The sequence below is a fragment of the Oxyura jamaicensis genome, chromosome 3, assembly GCF_011077185.1.
Source record: "Oxyura jamaicensis isolate SHBP4307 breed ruddy duck chromosome 3, BPBGC_Ojam_1.0, whole genome shotgun sequence".
NCBI lineage: Eukaryota > Metazoa > Chordata > Aves > Anseriformes > Anatidae > Oxyura > Oxyura jamaicensis.
Genome location: NC_048895.1, coordinates 27,207,241 through 27,230,822, shown reverse-complemented (window position 1 = coordinate 27,230,822; position 23,582 = coordinate 27,207,241). Strand labels below are relative to the sequence as shown.

The following is a 23,582-nucleotide window of genomic DNA, read 5'->3' as shown; positions in this document are numbered from 1 at the left end:
AGAATAGAGCAGAACCTAGCCCCTTCCCTTCCCTTCCCTTCCCTTCCCTTCCCGGCTTTAGCTGCTGTAATAATATTAATAAACCGTTAATTGTGCATAACTTACAAAGAATGCACCAGCCTGCTTGTTAACAATATTAATTACAAAAAAATGAAAGACTATTGGTTTCCTATTTGTTCCTATGCAGAATCAAATATTTTAACATTTCTCAAGCATGCTTTTCAAGTTTCTTTTGTTGTTGTTGTGTTTGTTTTTATGTTAGTTTAGTACTTTCGCTGAAAGTGTCCTGTGGCTAAGTGGTTGTATATCAGATTATTGTAGTCTCTTCTGACATTGAAATAATTTAAATTGACTGTCTTACTGTAAAATTGAATATCAAATTCTGAAATAAAGGTATATGCTGCGTATTTCCACTGAAGCAATTAAGTGTGACTTGTAAGCAATTCAGTTATTTTCATTTCTGTATTTGTAGCTCACCACATAACTAGGCTTCTATTGAAATTCAGTTAATTAAAAACTGTTCACATCCTTTCTTTTTTCCTGTTGCTGTTGGTGCTTTTCAACTTCCTAAGCTAAGCAGTAAGGCGGCTAAGGGCTAATTATTTTCTATAAAGGTTTCTCCAGTGTGAAATAAAATTCCATGTGTTAGAGGCCTTCTCTGTATTCGGGTTTCTTCTCCAGTGAGGTGCATTTGCTACTAGGCTTTTTATTATTATTATTTCATTACTAGGTCCTTGAGTTGATGAATTTTAGTTAATTTTCATTTTAGTTGGGTGATTTGATTTTTGCCACTGAAGGTTGTACTACTAAGAGGTTATAATAACTGCATTTTGTGTTGATAATAAAGGAGTATAATAACAAAACAAAAAAACATTTCTTATGCAGTCAGTCTCATATAAGAACAATAAAACAACAGAACTGCTGTAGTGCTAGTCTGCATAAATAAAGTCAAGGAAGGAAAAAAAGATCTCATACTGCATACAACAGTGTTCATAAATACTACATTGGAATTATTTCTTTGTATGTTTCTGCGTTGGTTGGGTTTTTCTGCTTGATCCTATCTGTTTTTCATTTTAATCTTTAAAAACTATGTGTTTTTTTATTGTTGTTGTTTGTTTGTTTTTTTTTTTTCACCCCTCTGGTTTATGAATTTCCTTGGAACCCTTAACCATGTCATAGAACCTACATACACAACTACCTTTGATTTTTTTTCTGAAGTATTTTCCTATTGACTTTTGGCAGTGGGTGTAATAGGGACATTATGTTCAGCCCAAGATGTTTTTGAAGAACAGCTTGGTCACAAACGTAGAAATGCTTCAAATATTTAATATGGTCTTTGCCAAGCATGCTCATTCTTTCTGCAAATCCATTTTGAAAAGTCTCTTCTTTGGGCAGCTTTTTTCCTAATTTCTTCTTGAGAGGGCATGCAAATATTAACCTACTATCCTTGGCATGATGATAGAAGCTCATCATTACTGCATTTAAGGACTGGTTACTCAGGTCTTTTTGAAAATGAACTATAATTAATGACTTTTCCAAGAAACAGAACATACTACTTAAGAGAGGTCAGGGTAGATCATCTCAGGGCTGAGCCAGAACAACTAAAGCAAGGTTTTGTAGTGAGTTCTCTGGATAGGTATTCTCTTGTTCCTCTTGAACATATAGGCACAACTAGATGTTGTTCATGGCTGGGTTGTTTTATGTAGTTTTAAAGTTTGATACTTGCAGACATAAATTCTTGTGACAGCTTTTGGTTGGAGGAAAATAGTTTAAATATGTATTTATCTGTTAAAGAACTAAGGATCAGAGATTAGGTAACCATCTTTGAGTACGTAATTATTGCAAAGGAGAAAGTTACTCTTCATCTTTTGAGGGTAACTGAATGAAAAACAAAAATCATTTTGGCTTTCCTTTACTTGTTCCAAAAAATGATTTTCTTGCTCTGCCTCTTTTAATAGGAGGATAACTACTGACTGTATGTGATGCTTTGACTAGGAAGAATGTGTTGGAGTTGTAATTGTAGATGTCCAATATAAATTTCTTAAATCCTTTACAGCTCTAATTTATATGGTTCTGTGGTCTAGTTTTCATATATTTTATATATGTCATTGTATTTTTTAATATGTCATTTATATATGTCATTGTAATTTTTACATGGAAACCTAAAACCATACGTGATTTCATCAGCTGGTATTCATGGGGATGGGGTCTTTTTGTTTGTTTGTTTGTTTTCCTTTTTTCATTTATTTATTTGTTTATTTCTGTAGTGTTCAGACTAGGCTGGTCTATTCTTGTTCTAATTCTTCAAGTTGAAATTTTAGAAAAGTACCTAAAAATACACTGAAGATACTGTGTTTAAACCAATTGGCAATGAAACTTAATTGGTTTAAACCTCTGATTTACATTCTGCTATTTCGGACTTGACTCAGTCTTCTGGTGCTCAGACCTGTTTTAGCTTCCATGTAGTCCTTGAGAGAACAAAAAATGAATTGGGCTGTTGTGTTTTTTCACAAATGCCAAACATATTAAAAGTAGCATAAGAATATATCATAACTCCAGTTTGTCTAACTCATTACACTTGAAGTGTTAACTTTGATTCTTGACTGGCAATCAAAAATAGAGCATTTTTTTTACAAGGATTATATATATATATGTTTCTTTTTTTCCTTGAAATATTTTAACTTCCTGCCATGTTATTCTGGTAATGGTAACGGTGGAAATTAGTGCAATTTTTTTGATTGATTTCCATAGCTGAAATCCATGGTAACCTGAGTATGGCTAAGTCCCTGGCAAACAGGTAATCTTAGTCAGGGTAAAATATCTCCTTTCTACGTTGTAATTCAAGATTAAAGGCTCATTTTTATAGATGACTTCATATAGTCAGTCTAGACAGTCTAGTTATAAAAAATATTTTTGTTTCCTGTTACTCCCTGAAATCAATATGGTGCTTAGGATAGTGACAAATTCTGACTTTCTCCATGTCCGTGTAATCGCTATATAGCATTCTTCTTAATAGTACAAATGTCTGTCTTTTCCCAGTTACTTTTTACTTCCTTTAAGCAAATGCCTGCCTCCATGTATGAAGGGTTAGTTCTCATGATGTGTGTAGAGAGTCTATGAATATTCTCTTATACGACAGGCCTCTTTTTTTTTTTTTCTTTCGTTGAAATCATCGTGAGGAAAAAATCTCGTAGCAATAAGTAGCATTTTGGTATCTTTTGCCCAGTAGTTTTTGTAGTCTTTTAATGTGAGAAGATGATCAATGCCAATAATGCTTTTATAACTTATATTTATCTTTAAATACCCTCTCTTTTAAGCCCTCCACATGTAAAGTTCACATTGTCTTCAGTGGGTGTTCCATAAATTCAAAAGTCATTAATTTTGCAAATACAATGACTGGTATAAACAATGTATTTGTCTCTTGTTCTTTAAATAAAGTGTTGAAAATGGGAAAACAGAGTTTATCAGAAACTACCAGGGGTTTGCTGTCTTCTTTTTCCCTTGTTCCGAGTATTGGCACTTTGTTATGGTAAAATCTGGAGGAGAAAAATAACCAAACCTGTCTGTTATGTTATACTATCATACAGTTCCTATTTTCCATTTTTCTTCTAAAAATAAAGAATATGTTGTTTGTTTGTTTGTTTGCTTTTCTGTTTGTAATGCATCTCAGAGTTTCATCTTCTCACAGGGAATTGTTACTACAATACAGTAACGCAACAAGTCTTAGTAAAAGAAGTTTTCAAAAGTAGGGCAATCTGCCAACCACTTACTTTAGAGTCAGCTTTAGATACTGTGATATTATAATGACTAAAATTTTGGTTATGGAGTTACAGCAAAATGCTTAAGATAATCAAATAGCAATAATATTACCAATCCTGTAATTGAAGAGGATAAATGACTATTAAGGGATATTCAGAAGGCTTGAGTATTATGTGAGGAGCTGAACAGAACTAGTCAAAAAAAATGCTAGGCACAGAGATAGTTCTGAACTACTCTTCTCTGACCTTTCGGCAATAGATGCAATTATTTTAGATACAGCAGCTCACTCAGGTTCACCTAAGATCATCTTCTGAGGATAGTAACCTAAAAAAAAAAAAATGTTAAAATCATAGAATTTTTATTTACAAGGCATGTGACTGTAATTGTAGCCCACCATTTGCCTATTACCTTAATGGTTACAGCATTTGTCAGGAAGCATGGGCCTTTAATCAAAACCCAGCTTACGGAGTTCAAACTTTCACTTGCTATTTTCCAGAAACATATCTTAGTAAGTCGGTTAGGGGCTGATTTTGGTTTAGAGGTCCTCCATCCGTTTTCTTGAGGATAATCTGTCATACATCCTGGAATACAAAGCCCAGGGAGGTGATAAGAAAGCATGCAAGAGAAAATCTGACTCCATGCTTGCAGCTGTGACATCCAGCTCAGAGTGATGGCATATTATGCTTGTGTAGGTTTCCAGTCTAGGTATTTTAATTTGTTTTTGGAAGAGCAGAAGGATGTTCCTGTGTGCCAGATTTTCTTATGAAGACTGATTTATTGAAATAAGAATTATTTCTGCCTACAAAGATGTTGTCAGGTGCTTGTTAAATAAGTATAAATTAGAAGAGAATAAAATGCTGACTACATTCCATTAATCAGAAGAACACTAGGTCTTTGAGAAACATAAATATCTGCATCGAAAATTAATTGTTCTGCATGGTATTTGGAGCAAGCCATTTTATATATGAAAGTTATCAGCTGACTCTTGTAACATAAAAATAAATAGTTTTATCTTCTGGCAATAACAGTAGATACCAAAAATCCTGTGCACAAAGCCTCTAAAAATTTAATCTGCTATGTTTTCTGAGAGGATAGGCTTTAGATCATTTTAATTATTAGATGGCAGGAGAACGGAAGATTATAAAATAAATGAGAAGAACTAAAGATTACTTCTTCATTGCTTTCAGTTCTAAAACTATGCATTAGTATATGCAAGTATTTTTTAATATGCAGTTGTAGAATCTCCAGTATCAAATCCAGGTTGTAATATCAGGCACAAAAGTACACTGTAATTGCATAGACATTGAAGGAAATAACCTGCTAATATCAGTCAGCTTGGTGAATCAGAATTTGACAAGGATTTGTCAAAAAGATCTTGAAATTCTTAATTGAATTCTAAGTCTTAATTCTTTAAATTATTAATTTAAATTCTTAATTTCTAATTCTTAATGTCAAAAGATCTTTAAATTCTTTAAAGAGTTGTCTGCTTGTTTGTGATTTTTTTCCATTTAAAAATGTTATGTCTTTTCAGGTTGGATAAATTAATTGAAACGTTTCTGGAAGATAATGATCCTGAAAGTACTCTGGATATTGGTGCAGACATGCGCAAGATCAAGTACTGCTTCTCTCATGTGAAGGTATTTCTTTTAAACATAGGTGAAGGTGCATCTGGGACTGAAAATTATTTGAAGGCATTTGCAGTTGAAAAGAGTCAAAAGAAATGCAGTACAGTTGAGAGGCATTGGAAAAGGGTAAAACAAACTGTGCAATGCAGGGAGGACTGTTAGGAATTTCAAATTTAGTAAGAAAAATGCAGCAGAATTGTGTAGAAAACCCAGCAAGGATCTCAGCATGTGGTAACTTATAAGAGAGGACTGCAAGTTATTTGAATAAACCCATTACAAGTTATTTGTAAATGGATAGATATATTCATCTATATTCAGAGCACTATGGAGTCTGTATTTTTGACAAATTAAATCAAAAGAGATCAAAATAAAAGTAAAAATACCATATCCTTGAATCCATTACACTAACTGTCATAATAGTGTTGTAAACACTAAATTGTTGAAAGATACACTTGAAGTAGGAACAACAGAGAAATTAATAGAAGGTAATATAAACTTTGTCTGTATTTGGGGATATAATTTTCTGATGTAATAGTAGATACATTCCTGACCTTATTGTCTTTAAATAATTAGGTGTTAGTTGTATTGTTAATGCTGAAAGCACTGTAATGCTTGAGTTTGTGTAGAAAGGGTAAAGTAATTTGTATGTTAGGTAGTGAAAATCAACTAATACAACTTGCCCAATGCTTGATGCAATGCATATAACTTGACAGTCAACTGGTGACATGACTTTGTTCTGTCAAGAGTCTAGGCAGGCCTTTTCCTTTGCAGCCATAGCTAGACAGTTACAGAGCAGAATAAATACATGGAGGTAAGGTTACAAAATAAATACATGGAGGTAAGGTTACAAAAGCATACTTTTTATTTGTTTGTTTCCTCTGATAGCAACTAATGAACCATTCAAAGATTTCTGGTAAAAAAACAGTCTCACAACACATCTCTGAAGAAAAAGACACAAACAAAGAAGTGGGAAAAGAAGAATTGAAAAAACTGAAAGAACTTCTGCAGCAAAGAGACAATGAGATCAGTATCCTTTGTGAAGAAAAAATAATATTTGGGTTTCAGCTGATGTGGCAACAATATTTTTTTCTGTGTGTGAGATAGGAGTGGGCTGTATGAAAGGAATTTCTCTCTATTGACCCCATTGTGTTAAAGCAATTACTCAGTTCCCAACTTTTATGTGTCAGGACCCATACTTTGCACCTGCTTTTATTTCAGTAGTGACCCAAACCAAAAGTCTGGATTCAGGCAGCACTTATCTTTAGAATGGTCCAGCCAAGATCCAAATACTGTGGTTAAAGCCACACCTAAAACACTTTCCTCAAGCAAATTAAACCTTTTTGTAGAAGGGGAAATTCTGATGCTATATAAATATAAATTTATTACCTTACAAAACATGCACCTTTAAAAATTAAATTAAAGCTAAAGGCCTTTTGCATGTAAAAATATTAAACTGCTCAGATGTGCTTTGTCCATTTCAGGGCTTCACAGCAGAAAGGTGTAGCTGCACCATTGCATGAAGGTAGGGATTTATTTTTAGCTGGCTGACAGAGCTTTGGGCAGACCACGGTATCACCACGTCCTTAACTTTGTGGCTACTCTGTGGGTAAAATTTGAATGTGGCAGAGAACTGAAAAACAGTTTTGTTTTCTTATAGATTTATAGGTAACATACTTTCTTTCACAGTTATTAGTAAAAAAGCAAACTCATCTGCATTCTTCATATACAGCAATTCCAGATTTTTTTTTTTATGTGAAAATATAATTAATTTTTATTTCATTTACATGTAGCATGTAACCAGTCTGAACTGAGGTGGCAGGAAAGCTTCTCAATTTTTTGTCACAGAAAATGTTTGCATTCCAAGGGACACTTTCAAATAATTTTAGTCATAATACTGAATTATCCTTTCTTAAAAAAAAAAAAAAAAAAAAAAAAAAAAGCTCAATTTCGGTACCAGTTTTCAGGTCTGGAAATGCTTCTGGATATACAGAAACATTTGATATAAATGATTTATTTGGTGTGAAGTTGCTAATGAGAAAAAACAAAGCACCTATATCAAATACTCCTGTACTTGATAGATATATATGGCTTTGTTTGCTGAAGGACAAGGAAGAAGCATGTTGGGTAAATCCACATAAGAGATATATAAAAGTATAAAACTTTGAACAAAAAACTATTTTTCAGTATGCAGCCTCTAAGTGACAGTACATCATCATTAGAGATTTAATAACATGACTACTGTAATAAAGCGATGGGAAGTATTGAAGCTTTTTAGTCAATCATAACTGAATTGTAAAGTGTGTTATTATTGCTACCCAGTCTAGTTAATAATATTCTCCAAAGACTACTTAGATTTTCTGTGGTTCATTTATAAATATATATATATATATATATACAAAGTCCTGTGTTTTGGTTGAATGTAAATACAATTTTCATGGTAAGCCCTCTATCTGCTGTCAGGCAAAATGTATTTCTATGAAATATACTTCTAATAGATACGTAGTGTTATTGGAAGAAATTTCCTAAATACCTGTTCTACTATTTAGTAAACCTTCTTATTGTGAAAAGGTTACAAATGTGATACTCTTGCCAATCTACCTGTAAGTTAAGGGTTTCTTTTCTTTTCTTTGGACCCTTTGTTTAAAAAAATTAAAGAATAAAAAAGAGGATGTCACACAATGTCAGTGAGTTATTGGAGTTTTCATTTCTGTTTGTGTGTAAATATTTTTATCAAGGATTGATTGAATGGGATCAGCAATTGTGGTCAATGTGTGAATTGCTTAGTGCTTAGTAGAAATGATTCTGCTGTTTCACAAAAACTAGGGTGCCTGGATATGATTATAAAAAATATGCCCAACTCCAAATTCACATTCACAAATGAGCTTCCATATGTGCCTTGTTACACTTGAATAAAAAAAAAATTAGAGATAAACAAAGAAGATTTTTTGCTATATAGAACAAACCCTTGATGATTTCCTTAATGTATCTTGCAGATATTCTAGTAAGTATGCTAAAAAAAGAAAAAAAGAAAACACAAGATGCTCTTTTCCAGCTTAATGTTGCCTCTGCTGGTTCTACAGCCTTGGAGCAGTCTCTTCCTGTAAACTTGGAAGAAAAGTGGACCCCATCTAACTCTTTTAGTCTGAAAGAGGCAAAAGATCTCAGCTCTTCACTTAACAGACTGCCTTTTCTTTCCAGACAGACAGGTTAGTGTTAATTAAGTGAGCAGTTATTGGGTTATTTCAGTATGATCTTCAGCATATTATTCAAATGTGTAACAGAACCAGAGTTTTATTTTCAGTACCAGCAGTATTGTGCTAATTCTGTATCTACAAATTCAGGGATTTAAATTCACAGTCCTCTCAAGGTGCTGATGGCTTTAACAAACTGATGTGAATCCTCTGTTGAACAGTCCTCCAAAAATGGAATATAAATTCAATTGTGAGCCTTTAAATCTTCAAGTAAATTTGTTCTCAGAAAAGAGTTTTTTGACCATAACTCACAAAAAATATTAGGATATAACATTTTTCCTCAAAAGATTTGGAGGTAGTGACTTTAAACAAAAAAGGAAATCTAAACCAGAACAGTAGATATTGAAAGAAGTTCTGTGCAGGCATTATTAATCATATGGTATCCTAAAACAGCAATAAACAATCTTTTAGCCTAGGAGATGTTATATTCAAATAGAATGAGATTTCATTAATTATGCTTCTAGCTCTTATATCAAATTGTAAACACAAATCTTTTTGTGATTGTCTTGAAAAATTTTGCTTATATTATGCTATTTAGACATCTGTTTTTTATTTAGTCTTTTAATAAACCACTGTGATTATTGCTATTATTACTAAATTAACATGATCAAGTGAATTGAAGCCTTAGTCCCAGAAATGACAAATAACTGCATTTTTGTGCATGTGAATAGTTTTATTGAAATGCTACCTTTCTACAGCAAGACCTTGGTAAGTGAGAACAAATTTAAAATTCTTGTTCTGATGTATTTACAAATAATAACTATTTGTGAAGTGGTTCAATAACTCATATCCTTTGCAAGCAGGTTAGAGCTGAATTGATAAATAATGCATTCATTTCAGACAGCTAACACACTCAGAATACAGTTTTACCATGTGCCATACCTTTGTCGGCAAATGGGTACTATTTATCCGTATGTAACTGATAAAAGATCTCTTAGTAAAGCCAATTCTTGTTATTCATTCTTTACTCTACTTGAGCTGTTTTGTAAAATTTATTAGGTAAACATACAAAGTACTGTTCATTGAAAAAAAAGAATAATTTGGGACAGATGGTTGGCACAGGGAACCTGCTACAGTGATGAAGTATTTTCTTTGGCTAATCAATAAGTAAATGTAACTGATTCCTATCGTGTTAAGATAATGAGTTTTAAATGGACTTCTGTCATGAAAAGGTAATTTGTTTTGAGATGAGACTTTTTACATATAATTGGATTGCATATTATATGGCTTTCTCATCCTGAAAGTAACTATAAACCTATCCCCTTCTTTCCATTCCTCTTTTCAATCATCTTTGGGTCAGATTCCGATATTCCATGATATTCCATGTGGACATGAAAACAATAAAGTCCTCAACAACCAAGATGCAAAATGTGGACATAAAAACTCTCCATTAGTTTCACTACAATTAATTTATTTTAAAAATTTGTTGTCATATTTCTGTGAGGGCTACAGATAAATACTAAGTTATTTCTAGGTTATTGTAAGTGGCCTTATATGTCTGCAGTCCTTTCCAGTGGCCTGACGTTCTGCCACAAGTCTAGTCCCGTAATGTTGGCAGCATTAGGACTTCTAATCTTCTGTAATGTATTGCTGTTATAACGATAATGCCTTAAAACATTATTTCTTAATGTTTGTGTTATGGTGCTCAAGGAATACTTCAGAGTAAAAAATGTAATAGTAAAGAAAAAAAAAATAGTAGAACAACTGTTAATAATACAACCCATACAGTGTTGCCAGGATACCCGATCTTGGGAGAGCAATTCTCTTTCCAATAATATAACTGAGTTTCTGTGCTCTCTTGTTCTTTTGTGTCTCTGGGAATGACAGCATTTTCTCCCTAATGTACAAATAAGTGTATTTTTCTCTTTCTTTTGTTTGATTTCTTAAAGTTTCTGAAAATAAAAAGCTTCAATACATCTTCATATCAAAACTAACACTTATATTTAAAGGTTTTGAAGAACAGTCAGACTATTACATATTTTTCAAATCAATTTGTAGCTACAATGAACCTAGAAGGCTCTCAAGAAAAAAAAAAAAAAAAAGAGATTAAAAATCAGTGAAAAGAAAACCAGTACTAGGACAAGCAGTCTATGCCACGATAAAAACTATAAATTAGAGTACTGTTGTATCAAGATAGCATTAAAAACAGGGGGGGGGCATCTACTTAAGCATCCCAATCTCTTTGTAGGCAAGTTACTATTTTGAGATCCTTAGCTGCAAAGCAGTATAAAATTTCAAATGGTTATAACAGTTCTTTTTTATTATAAAGCTTTGACAGTGCAAAGATATAGTGGTACATTCTTTGGCAGCCAAAAGCCCTCAGCTCTGTGTGCTAATGGCTGGGATAGGACTCTCTTTTGTATTAGACTCAGACCTGGACATATATGTATGCTTCAGACTTGATTAACCCAATTAATTCCATCTTTTAATGAAGGAAAATGTTTTGAAAAAACACCAGTTGTGCAAAGTGCAGTGGTCAACTTTCATGGCAAAATGTTATTTGCAGGTATGTTATTTTAATGCTCTGATATCCACTCCAGAAGTTATAAATACTGACTCATACATCTTAAAGATGAGGATAAATATTCAAATCCTTAGATTTCAGGCCAGTCAGTTTAAAAAGATAAGGAGGAAAAAGCAGTATTTAATATTAATATTTAAAATATATATATATATATATATTCTTCTGCATACCAAATTTTCAGAACTAACTGAAACCATTTGTAGAACATGATTTTACAAGACTTTAAAGATATATTTAACTTTAGACATGTAAATAATGTCTTGGGATTTATTAAGTACATGCTTAATACTTTACAGAAACAGCAACTCAAACAATACAAATTATATTGGCCAGTTAGCATGGCTTGTGTAAGTAAGGAAGTTTTTATGGTGGTTAATTAAAATGTGTTAACTGCTAAGCATTGTAGTTATCTTTCCTTACATCCTCTGAGTTAGCTAAATGACAATAAATAACAATATTTTGCAAATTGTTAGCTTCAAAACCCACATAAAACAACTTCCAATAACTGTAGGCATAACTGTTGCATAGTTGGATTTTTTCTTTATTTACTATCATATCTAACTGCTTTACATATTCGTGACTTATGCTTCTGCATACTCTTTTTTACATATTTTGGTAAATAATTTTTAACTGTAAGACAGAATCTTCAGCTCAAAATTCAGACAGAAAAGCTGGCAAGTAGGGATTTTTACCAGTGTCCTAATGTGAATATCTGTTGAACTATTTAATATTGCCACTTACTGGCTAAAATTGCTTAGTAATTGAACTAGTAATCAGTTTTGATGGTTTTTATTTTGCTTGAAAACTCTCAGACTTTAGCAGGATTTGACCTTGTTAATTTTTGTGGAGGAGACTGCAGGAATGAGAAAGAAATTATTGTAGACAATAAGTGAGAGAGAGGTTACAAGGAATAAATAAATGGGCAGGAGTTGCATACCATGAGCTGCACACGTGAAAGAACCAGAACTAAGCCAAAGAATACTGGGGAAAAAAATAGAAATTGAAATCTTAAGATTTCTGGTTATTCTGGTTTCTGCAAAAAAAAAAAAATTTTTTTTTTTTTTTTTTTTTTTTTTTTTTAAGGTCTGCAGTATTTTAAATGTGTGGTTCAGGGAAAGAATTATAAAGTCGTTATCATAATGACAGATTTTTTGGTGTGGTCCTGTGTAGATTAGGACTCATTGATCCTTGTGCGTTCCTTCCAACTCTATTCAGGACATATAATTAGGATATTCTGACTCTAGGATAATCAGACTGTCAAAAGGCATGGTGAGATGTCAGTGAGTAGTCTGGAATTAGAGATAAAATACAGCTTTAAAAATATTAAAGATTTTCAAAAGAGAGAATATTAAAATCGCTTCTTCAGGTTTTATACCATTCCAATGCTAAGAACTCAGGGTGAGTCCTACAGCAGTTCATATAATGGATTTTTACAGTAGTTACTTCACATATTCTTTAAAGTTATCTAACACTGCCATGCTGCCACTTACTGTACAGGATACTAGGCTAGACTGATCTTATATCTGTTGTCTTATGTCTGTGTGTTTGTTTTTAATTTTTCTTCTAAAACAGAGAAGTTTAGAATTTGTTCGCTGGTTCTTATACCTCTTCCCATTTCAGTGCAAAATAATCTCATATTGCTTGTTTGCATTTGTAATTACTCAACAGCTGAAGATGTCCCTTTGACTCCTACTTTTTCTATATTATCATGACTTTATTTTATAGGAAGAATTTACTTGATTTGGTGTCACAATCATTTTTACTAAATAGAATTGTTTCGTCTTAGCACAAAGCTTTTGATAACCTCAGAAATATGTTAGCAGAAAGTATCCATATTTTATCAACAAATGACTAGTATAATTACGTCGTTTATTTAATGCCACTTATTCTTTAGTCTTTAAATAAGAATCTCAGAAGCGTTAGCAACTTCTCACGTTTGAACTGTCCTTAGTAACAATACAAGCAATTGTGTGTATATGTACAACAGTGATCTTTGAATATAAAGTAGGATCCAGTATGTGAGCTCAAATGCCTTAACTGTTGGGCCTTATCTCCTGCACTTGACATGGCAAGGACTGATACTTCAGAAAAAAATTTGATGATGACCTGTCTTAGAATCCTGTCCCGACATTTCAACAAACAGAAGAGAAGTGGAAATGAGGTATCATTCTCACTTGAGCTTCATATTTCACATATTGCAAACCTGCAAATAATAATCATAATTCTGAAGCTATGCATTCTTTTCAAAAGCCATCTGAACTACATGCATATGTCTTCTTGTCTGTAGGCATTAAGGATTTGCTAAAGATGTGTGAAAAGGCTTGGGCCTGAGCCAAGGTAGAACTCCCAAGTAGAGCCTTTAGTATAATATTAAAGCTATTCTTCATCATTTAAACAGTTTCCATACCTTATATCATTTATGCATATTTCAATTTACAGCATGTAGGCTATACCAAGTAAACAATTTTAATGGTTTGATTAGTTTACAGGTTTTCTCTTTAATTCTGTTGTGTCTACTCTACAGTCTGATTTAATGCAATATAAAATTGTATTTCTAGTGTCATGTTTCTAATTATGTCTCTAAGGTCTTTCTATTTTCCTCTTATTTCTTTATTCTGAAAATAAACTAGGAAATCTAGTTTAGTGAAATATTTGTGGGAGAATCCGATCCGTATCTATATAAGACACATAGATGTGTGACTTTCTTAATCCATGTTGCACTGAACTTGTGTGCCCTTTCAGATGAAATTAAATTCAGATAATATATCTTTTAAGGTATGATATATGTATCATACTGTTTACCTTCATGTACATTCCATCTTTTCTCTATCTCCTATATGCCTGAAAATCTAAGTAGCAGATTTTGATGATGGTAACTGTACAATCAGAGAGAGAAACAAAGACTGTTACCTCAGATTTGCATTCTGAATATGTCTTGGGCACCACTGTATCATATTGACCAACTGCTAATAAATACTAAGTTGTAAAGAGTTGATTTCATGTTAAATCAGATTTTATTCTGAACAGCTATGTCTTTAACTGCTTATTTAAATATAAGGGCTCATATTCAGAATATCATTAGTAAATTATTACCAGCCAAGAGGTTTGATACCAACAGACCTAATAAGAATGACTGAAATTGGGCATGTGCATTGCTGCTGTGTTTTCTGTTTCTTTAGTTTATGTTGCAGCCTGTATTAAGATGTTCTCTGTGGTGATTAGAGCAGAGGAATACACAAACACAGCATCTTAGTAATGTCCTATCCTAGGTTTTGCTGATGACAATAGGTTACACAGCAGTGAATTCTTCAGCGAAAAATTATACCAATTTGCATGCTATCAAAGTTGTTGTTCTTGGATCCCAAGAGACTTCTTCTGGGGCAGAAAGCTAGGTATCATTCTCCTCTAATTCAGTAAGGCAACAGTGCGACACTGTCTGTTTAGATTGGAAGGTTGCCTGCTGCTGACATTTTGGCAAGCCAGCTCCCGTCACTGAGGAGCTTTTACAGATTGCATAAGACAGTTAGATTAGAGTGAACAGACCAGAGCTTTTTATCTTAGTCCAACTGTTATATCATGAAAAAGGAGAACTTACTTTTCAATAGCCATCTTAATCACAGAACACCCTAAATTATACATCCATAACTACGAGTAAGTGTGCACAACATTCCAACATACTCAGTAGCTGGGCTGGGTATCTGCTATTATTTACTGCATCATGATACCGTTCATAAATCTGAAACAGACATAGCTCTTTGGCTATGAATTTAATCTATGTTTCAGATGAGCATTCCAGAAAATGCAAAGATAAATTATTGGCATAATAACCTGAGCTTTACATAGGCTTCAACATTTTTACTTTTAGTTCAGTAATGTACTTCATTGTAAAGTTTCTCCTGCAGATTTAGTTTTATTCATAATTTATATCTTGTAAAGATCCTTTACATGAAATCCTAACCCAAATATAGAACTACATACAGTCTTTCTCAGGAGATGGTGCCATATATTGGTAGTTTCAGGATAAATCAAAGTATGAAGAATTCTGGCAAAAGAAGAAAAAATCAGACTTTATCATATACGTCAGTGGAGTGATAAACATTGTGTTGTATTTGACTTTTATCATGCTTTTTTTACTTTTTCTGTACAGATAAGTCTTGTTTTGAAATAGATCTCAGACTTCTGCTTGTTTGTAGCATAATTCTCTCAGTGTAAGAGATACATGATGTCATTTTTGCTCCTACTGGATTTGTTTTTCTACTGAAATATAAATAATTTGGTTACCAGAAAACAGTGTGAATATTGTGACATTCAAAGAACACAACAAATCTTAGTGATAGCTTCAAATAGTTGCATATCATAGAATGGCTTGGATTGGAAGGGACCTTAAAGACCTTCTAGTTCCAACCACCTTGCCACAGGCAGGGGTGCTGCCCACTAGCACAGGTGGCCCAGGAATATGCTGATGGGTTTGAGAGGAATTATTTTAATCTCAAAAAAAAAAAAAAAAAAAAAAAAAAAAAAAAGTATCAGGTTTTGACCATTTTTAACCATTTCCTTTATTTTTATTGGAAAAGTTATGGGGATTTTTTAGAGATCAGTGGATAACTTATCTGCTGTGCAACCCCATCAGGGTTTAAGATCATTTTTTGCTTGGTGGTATGCAAGCTTGTATGAAAAAGAGCATTCCCACTGAATGGCTGACAAGTTGACTTTAAAATGAAAGTTGAGATATGGTTTCTATAAACAGATGGTGATTATGAGTAGTGGGAAAGCAGTGATGATAATATACCAACTGCTCAATTCTGAAAGCTAAATATTTTCAGCTTGTATTAAGACTTCTCAAAATATTTATCTTGGCTATTTCATGTATTTATGTAATAATCTGGGGGAAAAGCTTCTTTCTATTGTTGGGAAGCCCACAGAAAGCTCCGTAATGGAAAGGATTGACTGAGGTTTTCCATCATAATCTCTTCTGTGTCTTTCGTTTAGAAAAAAGCAGGTCTCAACCCACCAGAAAAATTAAGTGCTTAGCAAATGTATATGTTTCTTGGGGCCTTTTGTGGGTCCAGTGATGCTTTGGAATACCTGGGGACAGACTCCTGACACTGTGCTCATGACTGAGATTGTTTGTCACCAAGCAAATGTACCTATTTTATTGCAATTTGGTCAGCAAATTAATCACTGATGCTTTTCGGACATTGTTCAGACTTACTACTGATCTTTCTGACCACTGAGAATAGAAATGATATCCTATATCTTCTGTTACAGGTCCAGGAAAAAATACTTTGATTCTCCAGCTGAACTTCTACCAGCTGTTAGTTAGATGTTCAGAATATTTCATCGCTACTGTTAAACTTTTGTTACTATTTACTTTTGTTAATATTTAGAGAGACATGTTGTGTCTCTAACTTCTTATGTATGCTTTCTATAATATGGAATGATTATTTATGGTACATTTTTCTTATTGCCAAGTTTAAGGACCAAGCAGGAAGTATCTGACTTCATTGCCTAAGATTTGCTAAATTTATTTTGAAGGCTTTTTTAAATATCTAAATGTTTTTAGTCGGCATATGCTTTTGAACAATGTTATGGGGTTGTACTTCTGAGAAGTTTAACAAACTTATTTTCTGGTATTTCAAGTCACCAGATAAAATATTTATTGCTCCAGTTCTTGTAATAAATATGAATGCATATCTAACTTCAAGCACATGTTTTGTAGCATGTGATCAGGTGATTAATGGTCTTCTTGAATATGTCATGTGCTTTTACACATGTTTGGTATCTCTGTCTTGAATATCAGAGTTTTATTTCTTTTAATCTTGTGAAATAAAAAATAAAAGATTCATAGAATTACTTTCTAGGAAAAAAAAATAGCTTTCTTTAAATGTACAGTGTATGCAGTAAAAATGAAGAAGACTATCATATTATTCACTGAGATAACTGTTTATAGGAGTCTTGACTAACTTGTGGCGTTTTTTTGTTTGTTTTTGTTTTCTTTTTCAAAATCTGTTTTTCTAACTGTGTGGCTTTTAAAAGCTTTTTGTTGTCAGAATTCACAGTGAGTCCTCTGTGAGTTTTGCTTGAGTAAGGACTTTGAATCAGACTCACTGAGATTAGTGAACAGTAAAAAATGAATGGATTAAGAAGTTTGAGGCTCTAGAAACATCCATGTAAGCAACAACAGATGACTATTCCTTGTTACAAAGAAATATAAATACATGTTGTTGATTTAAAGTTAAGTGAGCTCTTGCAATTGGCATTCTATGATAAAGCTCTCTGTGTTAGGATTTTTGTCCTCTTAACTAAGTGTTTATAAATATGAACATGGAGTTATTTTTAGGAGATGAAGCCCAGATTTTGCTTTTTTGGAGCTAAAGGAGCTTTTTTTTTGTTGCAAATCTCCATTTGCAACATCAAAGGCAGATTTTGTAAGTTGTAAAGTTTTAATGAGAGTGGGGATTGGATCATTAGAGTATTGCCATTAATTTTTTGGAGCTGTTGAAACTTGATTGTCTTATATATTGAAAATGCTGTTATATAAACCACTTACCACTTATATGGCCATCAACAGCTTTTTCTTTCCCCACATTTATTTAGTTTTACAAAAGTTTTCTAGTTTGTCTAAGATGCCTATTGTGTTTTTCTCTCCACTTTTCAGCTGGGAATCTCTTCTGATGTGGAACGTATGTTTGGAACCTTGTTAAAGATGCTTTTGGCAGTTTTTACAGCCTTCCTCTTGAGTCTGTTTAGATGGGGAAAGTTTCCAGTATTTTTATGTGAGTTTACTGTTCTCTTATCCAGATTACTCTGCTGAAATGTAACCTAGTGTTCCCTGGAAGTTCTCTACTATTTCAAATCTTTTTTGGCTTCCTGATTCATTAGCCATATTTTGGCTGCCTAAAAATGATATTAGATTCTTTAGACTAACTCCTTAAAGATGTTTTTACTTTTTGTGACTGAACCTCTTCAACTCTTGATATTTTAGAGGTAAAATGTGCTCCTGAAAGTTTCTGCGTACTTGAAGGGTGACTGAATTCCTTTATATATTGAGTGTCAGGATTGGCAAATACATCTGTGAAACTTCTTCCATATTGTTATTATTAAGAACATCAGTCCCAAGTGACTATATGCCTTTTAATAGAGCCACTGCATGCACATTGTCTATGCATATGGTTAATACAAAAGACTAGAAGTTCATCGTATTAGCTTAATCTTAGTTATTTCTGTGCAGATAGTACTAATTCTGCTATAGAATAAAATAAAGAGTTCTGTTTTGCTTTCATCGGTGTATTTAATCTTGAAAATGGCTTTTCATGTCCTGGTCTAACAAAAACAGATAATGCCTTGAGAGACAAATCTAAAGATATTTCAGTAATAAGCCCAAACTAGAAATTATTGGAAATGTCCCACCAACCTCTTTTTTTTTTTTTTTTCTTCCTGATATTTGTAATGCATGTAACAGGTTAAGATAAGATTCATACAAATGTTTCAGGCCAGTTTTGTGCTTCTGTAAGTCGGTAAGGCTCTTAAACCTTAGGATGTTTTTTCTGAAAAAATAAAAAATTGTACAGCTCACTTCTCCCCAGTACATCATTTTCTCTCTTGCAGTTTTAACTTTGGAACATCTATTTTGTAACTGTGCCTTTGTTTTGTTCAGTTTCAGCCACTTTTCCTGTAGGTTCAGAAATATACTTTTAAAAGAATAATGCCATGTCAGCGAGGGGTTATGTAATATTTAGATTAATAAGAGACAATTTGGAGCATTATTGACTTCAGTGTGAACTTCAGGTAGTTCTTATTCATAGGTCAGGTAAAAACTCTTAATGATAATCATTGCAGGGCCTGTCTTTGGAACCTATAGCTGAGATACCTAGTTGTAACAACTAACTGAGCTACACTGATAACAGTCTTTAATCATTTTGTTGGCAGAGGCAGGTAGGAGCTGGTCTAACACTCCAGTAAATGAAAGCAAATCTGAAAATTGTACTAGTTATATATAGTTATAGAAAAAGCTAAAGTGGTTCTTTGAGAACCTGTGTGCAACCAAAGGTTGCTGTGATGTAGGTGATTATGGTCAGTCTCCTGTAGCTGACATGGTGTAGCTAAATAAACTGTCTTATGTTGATAAGCATTTAAGTGTAATTCCAGTTCTTCAAACCAGGTATCTGACTCTGGTATGGCGAAAGACAGTACCTAGTCATGACAAAGTTCTAAGATGTTCACTTTTTATCATACTACAGTGCTTATGGTTTATTTTCTCTCCCTAACTAGTTTTTCCCATTTTTCTGGTAAATGAACTTATAGAAGTGTCATATGCTGACAACTGAGCAAAGCATTTGCTGAAGGACAGTATTCCCCCCTCAGGTACTTTGCCAAATACTTGTACAAATAATCCTACTCCTAGCGTGAGCCCTTTACCTGATTTTCAGCATACTTTTGGTAGACCTGAATTCAAAATTAAGCAAAATTTAATCTTTTCTTTGAAACCATCTACATTTTATTTTATTACACATATTACATTGTAACTACTGTTTTCTCCTTCCATTTTAGCCTATTACCTTGGGATAGAAGCCTTTAAGAAAATCAGGGTATCATGCTGGAACTAACAATATGCTTTCCCAGAAATCTGAATGGAGAGATTTAAATTCTTTTTGTATACTTATTTGCACACTACTTTAGGAAGAAACTGTCTCATTTCTGCTTATTCCTCAATATAAACCAAACCAGTTTCTGCATATTTGTGTCTCAGTATAGAGAGTACAAACATATAGAGTATGGTTTATCACAGAAGTAGTATGAAATTATTAGGTCTTTGGCTTTAATAATTTTCACTGTAAAAGTTAGAACTGATTTCACAGGATCACAGAATTGTGCGGGGTTGGAAGGGACCTCGAAAGATCATCGGGTCCAACCTCCCTGCCAAAGCAGGTTCCTCAGAGCAGGCTGCCCAGGTAGGCGTCCAGATGAGCCTTGAATATCTCCAGAGAAGGAGACTCCACAACCTCCCTGGGCAGCCTGTTCCAGTCCTCCGTCACCCTCACCATGAAGAATTTCTTTCACGTGTTGGTGCAGAACTTCCTGTGCTCAATTTTGTGGCCGTTGCCCCTTGTCCTGTCCCCTCAAACCACTGAAAAGAGGTTGACCAAATTCCTCTGTCTCCCACACCTCAGGTATTTATAAACATTGATGAGATCCCTTCTCAGTCTTCTTTTCTCCAGGCTGAACAGACCCAGGTCTCTCAGCCTGTCTTCATAGGCAAGATGCACCAGGCCCCATATCATCTTTGTGGCCCTCCACTGGACTCTTTCCAGGAGATGCCTGTCTTTTTTGTACTGGGGAGCCCCGAACTGGACACAGTACTCCAGGTGAGGCCTGAGATTTATTGGCATCCATGAGAGTAAATATATGTATATGTATATATGTGTGTGTGTGTATATATATGTATATATATATGCTTTTCTTAGAATACAGGCAACTTGTAAAATTTTTAACTGAAGAGATGGAACATTTCAACCGTAATAGTATCTTCTTTTTGCATCGGTTTATACTTTCTAACACTCTGTTTAGCTCACACATTTTCAGGCTTGTTTTTTCCTTCTACATTTACTGGGATCTTGTGGTAATTTCAGAAAGAAAGGAATGACTTGCAAGCCATATCATATGAAATGCATATAAAACTAGATGGGTATAAAATTTTGATGAAAGGGATATAAAGTTTGAAGTGGTAACTCTAATTCTATCTCAAATTGACCGTCTTTAAAATAATGAAGTCAGTGTGCTAGTAACCTTTCATAATACAGAAGGTATTATACAGGATGTCTCCAACTGATAAAAATCTTTTCTTCTTAAAAAGAAATTTTTCTTTTCAAAAGTGTGTCTTTGTATCTGTTTTCTCTAAGAATAAAATGAAATGTATTTTCCAGTCCTTGTTTACGATGTATTTGCTTCCAGAGGACAGCCAGCCAGAAAACATATCCTATGATATTATTCACAGCCTTGTGTTACCATCGATTGACTAATGCTCCCAAGTATTCTTCAGATGTCTATGCATGTTTTCAGGAGATCTCATTGTAGTAATTTATATTTAAATTTCCTTAATAGCTTGCATAACTTTGTTATACTATCTTTTCTTTTTGGACTATCTTTTCTATTTGTTATACTATCTTTTCTTTTTCATAAGAATTTCTAATCCTTCTCTGTTGTCATGAACACTTCACAGAAACAGCTATTTCTTTTTTCATATTAAGTCTTTGTAATTTCTGACTCCTAAACAGCTGAAATCACTTGTTTTTCCCGTGAACGTTGTATTCCTCAAAGAAAAAAAAAATCATATCATTACTTCAAAATAGTACCTGGACAGGGATGTCCTAAGGACATGCTCCTGTGCCTCTGCCAAATCAGATAGTAGCACCCAACCCTGGACATAAAAGTGCTGGAAATACCTGCCTCAGTTCCAATGGCATTTCACAGGAAAGTGTAAAACCTGCCACCAAGACTGGTTGTAGTTCTGTTTATTTTCATGTTGATGTCTATTATTTAGTGTTAAATTGAAATGCTAAAGTATATAAGTATATTAGATTAAATATTCTTTCCAATTTTTAGCTGCCATGTTAATTCTTTGTATGTATGTGATCAGTCTCCTGGTTTCTCAAGGACCATGTGTGCATTTAAAATGATAACTTTCATATTTATAGTTAGACATTTTACATGCTCATTTTCTGGGCACAACAGCTTCTGCCAGGTCAAGGCCTGATGCCCAAAACATCCACTGAGTCTAGCACAAAATATTTTTAATTCCTGCCATTGTGGGGGCCTAGAGTTTGGGGCATAACCTGTAAAGCTAGGAGTGCTAGTCAGACGAGCTCTTAGAAAGACAACAAGTCCAAGGCAGTTACAAGATTTTTTTGTATCATTGCAAAACCAAGCAGGATTTATTGTCAGGGCTTCTGTAAAGAAGTAATTGTATTTGCGTCTCTGAGACAGCACATGTAAGCATTTTGTTGTTTCCCTGTTGCATATTGAACATTAATTAATGTTTCCATGCTTTGCAAATTAGAAATTTTATGCATTTATCCTTACTGTTTCAAGAGGCAAGGTTAAGTCAAAAGGATCTCTTTCCCATTCCTAACTTCCTTCATGAATCTTTGCAGGCTGCACTCATGTTCTTAAGTATGTCTTTGAGTGAATTTAAGTGAAATAAAGCTGGATGTAAACATTTAAGGTCATTTTCAGAGTAAAAACACCCTGATAAGAGTTTCTAAACTTTCTAAATACTTACAGAGTGAAATTCAATTAAGACTGTGTTTTGGAATGTAATTGATTTGATTTTAATTAAAATTTTTGTCATGTGCTTCTTTGAGGTTGGTATTCAAGTGAGAATTAGCATGCTCATCTCAATATAGATAACTTTCATGTAACATTATGGGAATAACTTGAAGAACTACTCAGAGCTTACCGTATCGTTCTTGATGAGGAAGTTTTCTGGTGGTTTGTGATACAACTGTAATTTTTTAGCCTCCAAGTTCATTTGAGTACGTCCTATAAATAAGTATGTTTTCATCTATGACTGACGAGCATTGGATGTATAGTGTGTTTGGTTTGTTTGTTTTTTTTTTTTCCAAATGAAGGACTTCGCTATGCTGCTCCATGCATTTCTTGCCCTAGGTTCGATTAATTTTTGTGCTCTGTATAGGGCTACAGCTTGAAACCATTTAGAAACTGAATCTGGAGTAAAAAGTAGCTGCTTGTCTGTGAAATAGAAGTGATTGTTGCATATAAGTGATGGCACAGTTGTATAGTATTCTTTCTTTACTGATATTTCTGAAATGAAGCTCTTGGCCTAGAAATAATGTAATCGTGACAGACCTTCCTATTTAGGAAACTCTGCCAGAAATGGCATCTATTACAAAAAGTAAGATCTGTAGTCAAGCCATTGTTTGAAATGTATTTTCTGCTGACTTTCCTATGGTGTGACTCAGTGTTGTAGTGCTGGCTTCCCACAATTGTCCAAATCTGCCTTTCACCAGATTTTAGAAGGAAGAAATAGATCGAAGGGTGACAAATAAGAGATATATGCTTTCATATTCCTATGGGAGATCTTGTTAGTAGTTCTTAGTTACCCCCTGAAAAAAAGAACGTAAAGGCTAAAGAGAGGGACCTGAGCTGTGGCACATTTGAGATTTAATGGAACTTCATTAAACTAGGAGAGCTGTAGAAAGAAGTGTTACAATTTTAAACTGCTCTATACCTAATAGTGATCCCTTAAGCAAATTTTTAGTATTTAAGATAAAGAAGTTGATCTGGAGTGAGAGCAGCCACATTTATTACAGATTATTTTTTTCCATTCTAGATACTTTAATCAGTTTGTTTAGAAGAATTATGCTATCACAGCTGAATAACTAACTGTTGTTACAGGGGTTGTGC

General features: G+C 33.6%; 1 protein-coding gene across 4 annotated transcripts in view; it reads left to right on the top strand.

Annotated features, from left to right (window-relative positions):
• KIF6 (kinesin family member 6) overlaps positions 1-23,582 on the top strand; it is a 170,137-nt gene that overhangs the window by 64,874 nt on the left and 81,681 nt on the right. For all 4 annotated transcript variants that reach the window (XM_035323279.1, XM_035323277.1, XM_035323276.1 and 1 more), the window contains 3 exons: positions 5,291-5,396; positions 6,270-6,411; positions 8,378-8,590. In XM_035323279.1, the coding sequence (XP_035179170.1) occupies positions 5,291-5,396; positions 6,270-6,411; positions 8,378-8,590 (461 nt within the window). The remainder of the gene's footprint in view (positions 1-5,290; positions 5,397-6,269; positions 6,412-8,377; positions 8,591-23,582) is intronic.